This window comes from Microtus oregoni, unplaced genomic scaffold, assembly GCF_018167655.1.
Source record: "Microtus oregoni isolate MIOR12 unplaced genomic scaffold, Mior012 000013F_ref0000133, whole genome shotgun sequence".
Classification (NCBI taxonomy): Eukaryota; Metazoa; Chordata; class Mammalia; order Rodentia; family Cricetidae; genus Microtus; species Microtus oregoni.
In genome coordinates this window covers 47893340-47907824 of record NW_024543072.1, presented here as the reverse complement: position 1 = coordinate 47907824, position 14485 = coordinate 47893340, and the positions used below count along the sequence as shown (strand labels likewise).

The 14485-nt window shown below is 38.6% G+C and overlaps 1 protein-coding gene across 1 annotated transcript in view; it reads right to left on the bottom strand.

Annotated features, from left to right (window-relative positions):
• Positions 1-14485, bottom strand: part of Hmcn1 (hemicentin 1) — a 441231-nt gene that overhangs the window by 215391 nt on the left and 211355 nt on the right. Inside the window, exons 12-14 of the mRNA XM_041662626.1 lie at positions 6816-6957; positions 4734-4861; positions 2562-2675 (exon numbers count right to left, since the gene is read on the bottom strand). Of these exons, the coding sequence (XP_041518560.1) occupies positions 2562-2675; positions 4734-4861; positions 6816-6957 (384 nt within the window). The remainder of the gene's footprint in view (positions 1-2561; positions 2676-4733; positions 4862-6815; positions 6958-14485) is intronic.

Genomic DNA, 14485 nt, shown 5'->3' with positions numbered 1-14485 from the left:
ATACTTTCACATGGCATATTTTATTCAAAACTAATAGAGATTTTTGCATAATAAAAATATTTTTATAAAAATAATATTTTCCAAAACCAGGAAAAATTAGTAAGCAAAGTGGCATTGTTTTATATTTCTGTAAATTTCCATAGTTCTGGTGTCCAGCTTAATAGGAGACAGCTGAGTGCTCATACTTGCTCTTGCCTTTTCTTTATTGAATACCATACATCATGTAGCCTCCAGAAACTCCACTACTCACTTGAAAGACAATGAAAGTAAAAGGCCAAATAACATTTCAGTGTTATTATTAAAATAATTTGGAGCATGTGGATCCCTCAAAGACTAGTAAGGAACCCCAAGAGTTTTCAAACTACATTTAAGAACCATCAATCTCAATAAATAAATCCAATTTTATATTCTACCACAAATATCCTTTTCATGAGATTTTAATGATGTCCCTGATTTTCCCTTAAAACCACTTTATACTGTTCATTTCTAGCAACAAAAGACCTAAAGTCTTAAAGAGCACTTTGCCTCGTGGGAATTCTTTTCTCATGATCATTTCAATGATCTGAATGAGATGTTTTTAAACACTACTTTATTCAAGCAGAATTGTCTAGGAAATGCATTTATGGCAAAGTTACTTTGAGGTTAAGGCTGGAATTCTTCTCTACTTCTATGGTTCCTATGAGGTCAGATTTCCTGAGCTCCCTTATTGCCTTGTCCCCAGGAGACAAGAACTCACCTGCCTCTGTCTCCTCATGTTTGAGCCAGGCAACCTGAGGAAAGCTTTGGCTTCTAGTTTTCTCCTGGTGATGATTACCTCTTGAGATGCAATAAACTGCCTGCCTGTGACTGCAGGATGAGCTGGACTGATCAGGAGTTCAGGGAAGTGTGTCCATAAGCGTTGGCCAGTGCCTTATGGTACAATGCATCAATATCTCATGCCCATGTGGACTGGGATCCACTGGGATGAGTGAAATGGTCTGATACGGGGTTCAGGGTTATGTGCTGTTAATGAGCAATTGACTGTATCTGACAGTAGGATGAATCGATATCATGCCCATGTGGGTTAGAATCCATTGGGATGTTATTAATTGAACACATCTATGGTGATTTGCAATATCTATGGTGGAGAGAGGAAACAAGTGAATTCCAGATTGTTCCATGTGTTTGGCTGCACGATTCCCTAGCTCCTCCTTGTTTTCTGCTGAACAGAGATTGACATGAAGAACGAGCTTTTCAGGTAAGCATGCCTGGTTTGTGAACAAGACTTTCCATGTGATTTTACACAAGGAGCCACACGTAACTTCCTAGAGTCTACTACTATCGTAAACTACCGAGTTGTGCAAAAACTATGTCTATTTAACCACAATCTGAATTTGAAGTTGTATATTTATTTAAATGGAAATTCAAAGTTAAGCATTTCTAATAAGTGAAACTAGTTTATAGTCACTGAAATAAGGAACTCATTAAGGAACTTCAATAATAAACAAAACCAGAAATACTTTTTTTTTAAAATCAAGGAAAACATACAAACATAGAACTTTGAGCCAGACAAGTAAAAAATGGCATTACTTCCTAGTTTCCCTCCGTGATTTTGATTTAAATTATTTTAAAAATATTTGTTGTCTTTTTACATAAAGCCTTTTTCTTTTCACCTCATGTTCCCTAAGTTTGAACCCGAGGTGAATACTTAATTTTGTGATTATGACATCAACCTGTTGCTATGGGAACATCTATGATTTAACAAACAGAATCATAACAACAGTGCTTTGTGCTATTTAGCATTTTTCATCTGAAGATTAAAAACTATTTTGCAAACAGCATCTCAATAATCCTAGCAACCTCTCTTTACAGGGTCTACAGCATTCTCTTAATTTTTTTTTATTTTTATTTTTAAACTCTCTTAATTTTTATTGTAATGAGCTGAGAGGGAAGTAGAAGCAGGGGATTTTGCACAGAGGCAGATTATCATCATCTGCACACAGACCAAGCCTCATTAAGACCCAGTAGAGCACTCGGTGTTCTTGTTATAGAATCAGGGGTCTATCTACATATTCAAATGTGGATATCAATTCTCCAACTGATGGGCATATCTTGAAACTGACTGGGATGTCGCTTGTCTGTCAGTTTTCCTGCGAGCTTTGATATCTGCAGTTGAGCAATTTGCAGAAGGCATCCTTGAGGATCTAGCGTTTTTATAGTGTGAACGCTCATCTCTAAGAAAAGTGAACTAAAACCAGGGAAGCTATTTTAAACATCAACTGAATATTCTTGGACAGTTTTCGACAGGAAACGGTCCTAAACTAACAAAGAGAACGTTCAGCTGGGTTAGCAAGGCAGACTTCTCCTGCTTTGATTTCACAGTCCTGTAATCCACACCAGATGTCAAATCCTGAAATTCAGAGTTCAGAATTTTGAACTATTGTCTCCAGTGAGATCATAAACACATTTTATAGGCCTGCTAAGTCACACACCAAAACAAATTTTGAACAAATCATTTTTTTAAAGGAAAAAAAAAAACACAAACGAAGTGAGCCTAACATGACCAGACCTAAGAAATGTACCTTTGAACCACTTTACTTGAGGTGGAGGGACCCCAGAAGTTTTACATTCCATAATGGTTGTGTCCCCAAGGGCCACCAAGAGCTCACTCTGAACTACCACCAACTTTGGGGCTTCTGAAAAACACAAAGATACAAACAGTCAATGTCTAGAAAACGCCATAAGGACTTTTCATTTGCTGAGTGAAACAATGAACATTACCCCAGTATTATATCCCCAGTTACATTTATAAGCAGAAAGACTCTTGTGTTGTATGTGTACAAATGCATATGATGGAAACAGTAATGTTGACGTCAAAACAAGGGTATTAGGCAAAAGTAATGACAAAAGCCAAGAAAATGACGAGGAAACACAGGTGGAAAGTGTAGGAAATTAATTAAGAGCTTTTGCTAAAAAAGTTATCTGTAAGGAGACTGAGCTCTGACAAATCAATGCATATGTACCCACAACACTAAAAGAACCGAAGAGAAGTTGAAAGAGGGATAGAACTGAGGCTAATACAATTGCAGACAAATTAAAATCATATTTTCTATGTGACTTTAAGGGCGTTTTTTGTGGTAATCTGTAATTGTCTTCCATTTTTTCTCTGATTTTCCCTGCCATGCTAAATATGGATGCCCATTCCTATAATACATTTATTCCTTTATGTTTATTATACATTGTGTTTCTCTTGTTGTTTTTGGCTTTATCCCTTGGCATTAGCTCGCTCACACACTTTATTTTACCTAAATGGTTCAAGACCTTCGTAACTTCAACTGAGATCATTTTAAACAAAACTAAGAGTTTTCTCCTCAAATATCACATCATTCCCATGCTAAAACCCTCCAGCAATCCCTGCTGCTTTCCAACAGTTGGGTTTTCTAAGCCCATAAACGGTTGCCTTTCCAGCTTCACCTGCACTTGACTTGCTGGCTTATCACTGGATAAAGAGCTCTACTCGAGAGCCCCCGAACACAAAGCTCTTTGCTCTTTTATTCATTCTCCTCCCTTTGCCTTAGCCCTCTTCCCCAAACTCTCCTTTGCCACAGAGGCGCTTCAGATTCCACTCATTCTTTCAGCTTTAACTTAAATCCTATCCTTTGGGACCTCTCTGACATTCCCCAGTCAGAATTCATTCTACCCCGTTGACCTCCCCCACAGCCCCACGGTAATTGTCTGTGCTTTGTTTTTATAGTTTTCTGTATCAACTCCCATTATTGGAGCTTTAAAGAGTAAGGACTGGTGTGGTTTTGGTTGGTTGTCTCTATTTTATCACTCAGTCTCTAGCAGAGAATTTGTCATACTCTGGGTGTTATACAGCAAGAAAACTTGGATATTTGGCTTCTCTGTGAATAGCACAAAATTTACTTCTGCCATGTGGAATTTTATTTGCATCACTGAGTCCACATTCTCATCCTCGGTTATGTCTTCACCTGTTTGCCGTGAACATTTTTAATTCAGTTATTTCTGAGTCGAAACCAACTTTCCCTTAAATAATTCCTCTATCTGTGTCTTGTGCTCTCTTTTTCCAGGCTCCTGTGATGTGACACTTTCACTCTTCCGCCACCCATTCCCTGTATCTATCGTGGCTTTCCCATGCTTTTCTCCTCAACACTGCCAGTTTTCATGTTATCGTGTTTGGAGTTGAGTTGAAGTGGATGAAAAGGCAGATTATTTATTTATCCAAATAAAGTATTCACAATCTACAACCTGACACTGAATGCATCATGATATTTTCAACTAATATTAAGAAGTGCAAATTAAATACAGATATGCTCTTGAATAATATCATTATATACACCTTAATAAATGCCTTAAGTTTGGAAGAAAGCATGGGAAATGAAACACAAAAAAATAATATGAGACTCAGTTTTGATTATAAGTAGATAAATATAAAACGGAAAGTGAGATGAGAAAAGACGGAATTTTTATTTTGAAAATGAAAAATTACTGAAAATAAACCATGGTAGGGTAAAATTCTGTGGACAGTGTAGAAGCCTTTCACCACCTGTACACTTCCTTGATTTCTGTTGACAGATTTCCTCACTGTAGAAATTATTCAATATGTGAAACGAGTAATAAATTACAGTATCAGGCGCAACTGATCTTTAACATTAGTTCTCAGGAAGGATCTTTCCATTGCTAACAAGGACATTCGCCCTATTTCCATTGCCTTTTAAACTGATTATACTTGCCGATGTATCTGAGAGTAGAAGTTTGCTTATCAGTTCCAGCCGCATTGCTTGCCAGGCAAGCATAGGTCCCTGCATCTTTGGGAACTGCATTCCTGATGAACAAAGTGCCATCTGAAGTCATCCTGTATCTTTGGATTAAAAAAAAGTAAAGTAAAATCTAAAATACTGCAGTAACATTGTATAATACTAGCAAGATACTTTAGTACCCTCTTCAAATATTTTAAAGTTATAATTCTGTTTACCTCAGACATCGTCAAGAGCATCATGTTATAAGGAAAGATGTAATACTGATAACATAGTAATAGTAATAATAATAATAATAATGATAATAATAATAATAATAATAATAATAGACGCTGTCCTATTTTTGAGCTCAGTTTCTCAGATAAAATACCCTGACAAAAAAAGGCTTATTTGGCTTAAAATTCATGTTATGTTCCATCATCATGGGGAAGCCATGGTAGGAACTTGAAGTAGCTCTTCACATCCCATGCACAGTCGATAACAGAGAGAGAACGCATGTGTGCATACCTCCTGCTTAGCTTGTTTTTCCGCTCCTCGACAGGTCAGGACCTAACACCTGAAATGGTGCTGCCTGTATGCAGAGTGGGTCCTCCTAGTTATAAAAAACCTCTCAGAGAGCACGAGCAAGGAACTCAGGACCTCAAGGGGTGCACCCACACACTGAGACAATGGGGATGTTCTACTGGGAACTCACCAAGGCCAGCTGGCCTGGGTCTGGAAAAGCCTGGGATAAAACCGGACTCTCTGAACATAGCGGACAATGAGGACTACTGAGAACTCAAGAACAATGGCAATGGGATTCTGATCCTACTGCATGCACTGGCTTTGTGGGAGCCTAGGCAGTTTGGATGCTCAACTTGCTAGACCTGGATGGAGGTGGGGGTTCCTTGGACTTCCCACAGGACAGGGAACCCTGATTGCTTTTCGGGCTGGGGGGGGGGACTTAATTGGGGGAGGGGGAGGGAAATGGGAGGCGGTGGCGGGGAAGAGACAGAAATCTTTAATAAATAAATAAATTAAAAAAAAGAAATATAGAAATAAAAAAAAACCTCTCAGAGGTACACATGCAGAATAACCTGATCTAAACAATCCCTCACTGACCTTCTCCTCAGGAGATTCTGGATGGTGTCAAGTTGACAGAACCATCGTAGATACCATGTGTCCTGAATTATCTGTATGCTGGAGACTGTTATGGAAGACTTCTCTTTAGTAAAACTTTCAGTCTTCCCAATGACCAAATGGCCCAGATAATGCAAGCATCTTTGTTTTACAGATGTGTGAAGAAGTTTCACAACTGAGGTATAGGAATTTGCACCCAGTTAGTCTTGGCTCCTGTGATGAACTGCTCAGAAAAGGGTTCCTCAACATGCAAACCTGAGAGATGCAATGCCCCTACATCATCCACAGAATCTGTGATGCTTCTGGAAATAGAATCTGGCTCAGTTTGCTGGAACAAATCTAAGCTTCCTTGTCATACCAAACCAGGAGTAATGGAAGCCTGAGGGCCAGAAGCCCTGATGCTTCTGATCCACATATCTATTGCTTTATAAACCTAAATGCCGCTTTAGGAAGTATGCAGTAGCATAAAAGACTCATTAGTTTACTGTAGTAACACTGGAAGCAACTATCAAGAATATCTACGGCCTGTAATGGAACTTCTTTTGTGTCCTCCAGTCCTCCCTGTCTTTCTCTTTTCCCACTAAATTCATGGTAATCCCTTATATAGATTGATTGTAACCATATCATATTATCCCCAAAATAAAGTTTATTATCCCATCTCAGTTCAAGTTAGAAATAGAATGATGCACGGTGTCATGTTTACTCAAAAGACTGGAGAATATTCTATCTTAATTATTGAAATTAAGGAATAATGACTTCATACTTTTTAAAGTCACCATATACATTATTTTTGGCATTTCCTAGCCTGTTTAAAATAGTATGAAGCTATAGATTTTCATTAAGTTTTAATACTAGAGTTTGGGTCTGACTCACTTGGTACCAAAATTTCATCAACTTTTCTCATTCAATAAAAACAAGAAGATGATACAAACCCAGTACCTGTGTGAACCCATAATAAACATCTCATTCATGGTCCAGACAATCTTTGGTTTGGGATAACCTGTTGCAGAACACATGATGGAGACCTCAGATCCTCCTGTGAATGACTGGTTCTTGGGCATCACAGTGACTTTTGGTTTTTCTGTAAATGAAACGATAGTTTGATGCTGAAATGTGCATTTATATTGACTTGAGATGTGGGAGCTTTATCAGAAGTTGTTTAGGCTTGTACCACCCACACTTTACTATTTGGAGGAGAACTCCATCACACCCCTATCTGGAACTATCAGCAAAGAAAAAGAGACTAAAGGAAATGAAGGCCAGAGAACCAAACTTCCCTTGGAAAGAAAACGAACTTGACCCTGATGCCATGTTTCTGTCTCCACTGGTTACCATGAGCCCTGTTGCTACCTTTCCCCATTTCTAGGCTCTGGGTCTTATCCGCTGTTTTGAAGCTTTCCATTAAACTTTTTTTTCTTTTTCAAGAAAAGTCCTCAAGTGGAGCCTTCAGTTCTTTCCAAACAATGAAAGCAGACCTGGAGATATAATGTATTCTGGTTAGACTGTCAGCTTTGTTTAAACCAAGCCTTCTTTTTTGAGAGAAAGTCTGAGATGGTATCTTTCACACTATGTACCTCCCATTATCTTCCATAGCATTTAACATTCTGTAATCTTCAGTGGGTCGGATCTAAAAGATACTTCACACAGTTGATGGAATAACAGCCATTCAACTGCCAGCCCCTCTTAAAACCTGGCTGTAGTAGTCACATGACTCCTGCATGCACACCCTCAAGACCACACTATAACAAGAAATGGCAATGACTCAAATTATCTAATGTTTGCTATTTGTATGGGCAGGAAAAAAAAACCACGTTTGAAAGTGAAACTTGAAGCCTACAATTTATTGTCAAAATATAACTGGGATGTTGACACATTCCTCTGCTCTCCCCCTGCTTTCTATGTCTGTATGTTAGCTGCAAGAATTCATCTCCAAAGACAGTGCTACCTAAGAAATAGTAAAGAATTCTCTTAGAAAAATGCTCCAGTTGATTGAACAAAAGGAAACGAACTCTCTTTCACAGTGCTTGAAACAGGAAGATCCCATCAATTCTGAGAGAAGCAAGCTGGTTCGGTTGGGTTTTGTTTGTGCGTTGCTCCTATTTCTGTACACAAAGCAGGAGCTGCGTTGACTTGGATATGTGTGGCTCTCTCTCTCTCTCTCTCTGCATCCTAGTTCACTGAGTTTTTTACTCTAGATGACATTGAGAAATCCAATTAACAACATAGACCTGGGTGTGCTTATGGAGCATCACTCTACTGCCGGTTAGTGTGCAAATGGTGCCTTTCACTAAGAGAAATGAAGCTCTGGAAACTTTATTCACACTCAAAGGAGGTAGCAGGGTAGCTGCTGCAGCAATGAAGAGCCTAATTAGTGCTCAATTGCTAACAGCTTAAAAGCACCCTTCTCCTTTTTTTTGTTCCTGTTTACATTGCAGTTCTCAAATTATGATCTCGTCTTTGAAGTCAATGTTTAAAGGCCCTTTCCGGCCTGTGGACTTGGTTGATAGCCTCATTATTCCACAGATTCTTCTCAGGGAACACAGAGCTAAAGAAATACATGGGGTCAAGGGCAGACTGGCCAGAGCCAGTGAGTTCACATTGCGATTCCATCTGGACTCCATCAGTTCTGAAAGGCTGGGGGACCGCACATTGTACAGGGGCGTCACTGACAATCTTCAGGGGACGAAGAGAAAGAGGAGCCATTCGTCCCTTTTTTCAAGTTCTTGGAAACTCACATTTATTCAGCCCCACCTTTCTAAAATAAGATGTTGCTTGTGGCTAGCTCCTGTTAGCCTAGGACTGCTGCAGAGTTTCAGATGGCTCTCAAGACTTTTGTCTAAACTCGGTGCCTTGCAATGAAGCTGCCAGAATTGGCCTGGCATGTGTCCCAGCAAGAATCCCACTGGTAGGCTCTGTGGTTCAGATATCAAAGTAAAAATAAATGTCAGTTACTCAAACCAGGATACAGAGAGCGAAGAGGTTATTGAGCAAATAAAGCCTGGATGTAGGGTGCTGCCCGGGGTCATGAAATAAATCTGCATGGAACATACATATGGAATGACTTCATCCCACAAGAGGTGAGAAATTTACCATTGCCCCATGAAGACTATCCGTGCTGATGATAAGAGAGTCAGACAGGGCAGGAGGGAACACAGGGAGGCAAACCTGGCTGCCCACCAAGAGTGATGGTGAAAATGAGTCAGTCTTTGATTAGGTCAATAGGACATAATACCTCTCGCTATAATGGCTTTAATTGTTAATTTTTTAACCCACAGGGGAATAATTCCCATTTTTAGTAAAGTAGTGGAAATAGGGCAAGAATATGACAGAAGAATCATAATTTAACTCTTCAGTGCCATGACCTCTTAAACCCACAAACAAATCCAATCAACATCTTCTTGCTGAGAAAGACAGTCCCACTTTCAAAGGAAAAATATATCAAAGTTGGATTCAGAAACTAAAGTCCAGTCTTAGGCCCTGGGGCTAAGTGGTTTTAATTTGAAGTTTTCTTTCTCATTTCAGTTCTCGTCCAGCTTTCCTACCACCATGGCGCCCATCAGTACCGCCATCTTCCACAGCAGCACGCTGCTAGCCAACGCAATGGGAACAGGATGTGGTGGGATAAGGAAACGCTGATGTTTTATTTCTAAGTTATAATGAACTAAAGTATACATCTTAAAAATAGTTTCTCATCAATGATCCAAAATAAATGTATACACATTTGACACAAACAAATAGTTCATAAAGTCTTGGGTGACTTTATGAGTGATTGAAATTGGTTATAAATGTTTTAGCAACCTAAAATCAAATCTCATCACCCTTGGACACTACGAGGATCTTCCTTGCACCAGGAGGCGTGCATTTCAACTGCTGCAAGTGGTTGGCTGCTTCTTAGCCACTAGTTGGGAAATTTTCAAAAACCACACCTAAGGAGATTCATCTTCCAGGAGATTTACTCACCAATGACAAATTAAGTAGCTAATTCTAGTGCTTCAACCCAAGCAAGTATTCATAATATTTAGCGATTATGGGCATATTTAGAGTATTTTGGCAAATTTCCTGTATGTTTTCATATTTTCACTAAACATTCATTTATTGAGAACCTACTATGTTTCAGACACTTTATCCTATCAAACATCTCACAAATAGAAATGCATTGGTTTGTAAAATTAAAGGCTGCCTTCCTTTCTAGTCAATTTACTGAAGTAGGAAGGTAGGCTTAGTTTTGTGTGTAATATGTGCAAAGTACTGAATGCAAGACTCACTCTACAGGTGAAAAATTGAAGCTCAGAATAGTTTAATTTGTCCAAAGTCTTTAAAAGATAGAGCTAGAATAAATCCAGGTCTTGCTGATTCCATGTTGTTTATACTTCAATAGAAATAACAACATTACCTACTTCAGAGGGTTATGGTGGGTCAACTATTTTATATAAATAAAGCAGAGCAATTCTTGGCAGCTAGTAGATGCTAGGTAATCATTGTTTTAATTGTTAATCTTCTATTATTAGGCAAAGCAGGACAAAATAACAATACAGAATTTTAAATACGCCTGTGCATGTATACTCAAATTCTATTTAGATTATCCAACTATTTATAAGCAAAGGTTATTACCTCTCATGAAATTTAGGATTGTCTCTCAATACTTAAAATTTATTATAGGTTTAAGCAAAAACATAAAATCATTTACCTGCTTTACTGACATAAAAAAACATACCAATACCTATGTAACTTAGGATGTGTTAAAGAAGTGATGATGATGTGGTGAGCATGTATATGTTCATGTAAATTTCATACTCAGTGAAGTGATTCTGGCCATCACAAATTTACTTCATCAGTCATCTTGGAAAATATTCTCTTTTTTATTGCAGTATTGTCTCTGGTGACATGGACTAATGAATGAAAGATATCTGCCTGCCCTTTTATAACATTATAGAAAACATGCTAATCCACAGAATGGTCCTGTAGAAATAGCATGGAGGAGAGCTAAAGGCTGTGCTTGGCCCTCTGGTTGCCACATGGCAGCATGTGGCCCTGCAGTTGCAGCTACCCCCTGAGTCTATGCAGATGAAAGCGGGCTTCTGTGTTCTTCTCCAGCAGTAAGCGTCCTTGTTGGGGGTTGGGGGGGGGACACAGCTAAGAGACTCCCTATTCTTGTTGCCTCAAAAGCAGGAGACTATTTCAAACAATACTATAAAACTAACATCATACATAGAAGTATAAAATATAAACCTGACCGGCACAAGCACTTGTAAGTTCAGCAGCTACTGAATCATATTAAAAGGTTTTTTTTTTTAAATCACTTTAGCCTGTTGTAAAACATTACAAAAATACGTGTCGTATTTCCTAAGATGGGGTGAACTAATTAAAACAATACTTAAAAATAACAGCTTCATCATTTTTTCGTGGAAGAATTACCAGATTATATTATAAGTTTGGGTTGAAAACATAAGCAGTAATATGCAGGCATGTGCTACAACTGGGAAAGAAAACACTTACATAGTGAAATCTAAGACTGGGGACATGACTCAAAGAAAGCACTGGAAGCGAAGGAAACACAAATGGTCAGACGAAGGACCCAAGTAACCATGATGAAGACCTACATTACACCAAACCATCCAACTGATGATAGTTTTGAAAAATATCAGCTAATTTATTGTGCTCCTGAATCTACTTTTATCTGTGGATAATACATGTTGTGAGCCTGTGAAATGATTTATGAGATCTCATAAACAATATTACATGAGAAACTGGAAAACAATTAGCATTGGATTTCTAAAACTGATTTCTACTGTATTGTACAACTGTAAAATGAATTTGACAGAATGTGATCTTTCTTCTGAACAATTGTTATTTCTCATGGAGAAAGCTAACTTCAAAACATTATGTAATGACTACCACTGACTGAATTTTCTGAAAACTGTAATTAGTAGCTGTAGCCCATCCCGACAAACATTTATCTACCTACTGATTTAGGTCAGTTTCTTCAGAACATGTTGAAACTGTTCTCAAACGAATGACTTCCATCTCTGATTAGGGGAGTAATCCCCGCTGGAGCTGGTGCTGACTTGAACGCATGAAGCTTGCACAACCAAAATGACATAATCTCCCTAAGCACGATTTATCAGAGACAAGTGCATATTCCATGAACTTATCCTTAATTTGCAACTAAGAGAAATGGCAGTGGAATATATTTCAATATTTCAAAGTTTTTCCTTGCCTGTGAATGGCCAGGGATCCTTTCCAAAGAGCTGGGGTTGACAACCAAAAAAGAAAGAAAAAAAATAAATCAACAAAACAAGCAATGTCAACAACATCAGAAATCAGTTGCCTGGAAAAAGAAGCTTGTCTACTGAAACCCCAAAGACAGAGAATCAAATGAAGTATTCCTAGCCTTGCATGGAAGCACACCTAGTATCAGGAGACAAGAGTAGAATTGCAGTCTTGAAGTCGGTTTGGGTTATATAGCACACTCTGTCTCAAAACAAAACAAAACAAAATTTTCATCTGTAAAGTGAGTGTGGCATTCAGTACTTTGCACACAATACACACAAACAGGCCTACCTTTCTGCTTCAATAAAATGACTAGGAAGAAATGTAACCTTTAATTTTACAAAAGGTAAACTTTCCAAATGCTCCCTCGTCAATGGAAATACTAAGACGTGGTTATAATGTCTCCCAAGTGGGAATTACTTCCTAAATGGTAATAATCCAAGTGAATTTGAGTCATGGTTTCTTAATGTGACAGTTGAAGTAAGTTTCCTAAAACTTCACTGCTGAGTCTGCCTTTCTTCTCTCCGCAGACAGTAGCTTCTGTACTGCCCAATGTTGTAGACACGAATCCCCACCCCTGCAGCTCCCTCTCAAGCTCATGACCTCTGTCTTTAATTATTCTTGTTGCAGATATATACATGGAAGTGTATAAATACAACTTACTGAGTCCATTTACTGCTTTACTTGCATGTACATGTTTCTAGGGCTGTGGCTTGGTATTTGGTAACCAACTAGAGGGTTCATTCCCGCTGGATTGTCTCAGCTACAGGTTACAGAGGGAAGACAGCCAATCCATTGATTTACCAGCAGGTGGCGCACTGGCAACAACCACACAAAAATCAAAATCCATCTTGACAGATGTATGTTGAATTTATTAAAAATAAAAAAAAATCCACAGCCAAATGCCAATGTGATTATTAAATTCAGCTATTAAAGAACGGTGATAGTTTCAGAAACATTCAATGATAAATTAGAGCTAGATTCCATATTAATCACAGAATCTTAATGTTAAAAAATAATATATAAATTATAAAAAATCTACATTTTATATTATCGAATGCTATAATATATTTAGTTTCTTTGATATTTGCTTTAACTATTCCCTAGCAATCATTTAAATGTTAATGTTTCCACTTAATGCTGCTTTTTTTCTTAACAAAATAAGTCATTTATTTAGGCATTGTTTGGGGCTGATTATTCAAAATATGCGAGATACAAAAACATGATCAATAGGGGAGATTTTGTTTTAAGAAAATTTGCTCTCATTTGTAAATTCTTCAAATAAATGATAGTTATCAATGAATATTACAAGGTCTTTGTTTGCTTTGGTTTGGTTTGGTTTTTCAAGGCCTTGGCTGTCCTGGAACTCTCTCTGACAGGGTCTTTGTTTTAGGTGTGGCTTTACAACAATGAGGCACAAAGGCCAAAGTTGAAATTTATATTTTCATTTGGCTTTTAAAGAACAGCAACTAAAAACGTCCATTATTGCTTTGTGGCATACTAAGCTACTGAGGCTTTACAAAGGTGTCCAGTTTCTAAACTCACTCTTGGCTACATCTTTAGCTGTCAAGCGTCGGTTAACACATAAAAACTGATCATGTCATACAAACATACAAGAATCATGGAACCAAGCACAGCTCCATAGGACTCTTTGGAGGAACCTTTAGACTCTAGTAGCCAACGTTGTTGGAGGGCGAATTCATTTGCTGCGTCACTTATCAGGGATGCAGCCACCATGCAGCTGAAGATTCTCTGTCAAGGAAGGAGGGTTACTGCCTCCCAGGCTGCCACTTCGTCCCTCCCCCACTTCCCTGCGCCACCTTTATCACAACCACAATTTTACCCTTCCTTTATCTTCCAATATAGTAGAACACACCTGGAACCCTTTCCTGCCTTTTCCAGCATTATCACTCTGCTGTTTATCTCTCTGGGTGCCTTGTTATCTTACTGAGGCAATGCCATAAACTCTCAAACCTAAGTGACGCCTCTCATTCTGTAAGAAAAGGGTAAAGATAGGTGGACCTCTGTGAGTGCAAACCAACCAGGCCTATGTAGCAAGGCCCTGTCTCCAAAACGAGTAAATCAATTAAATAAAGAGGGCTGGCTACAGACACTGGAGGTGGGAGGGGGAGCCGCACCACCCTGAAGATGGCTTTCTGCATTGCACTAGGTGCTCCCTCCGTAGGCTCGCATTTCTGTGGTCCCTCCTCGACAAGACACTTTTCTCCACTCAGAAAGGCTTTCCAAGCACCTGGTAAAAGCTGACTTATTCTTCAAGGAATTCCATAAGCATCATCTGCTGCATCTATCTCCTAGAGAAAGCTCTTCTTAATCTATCC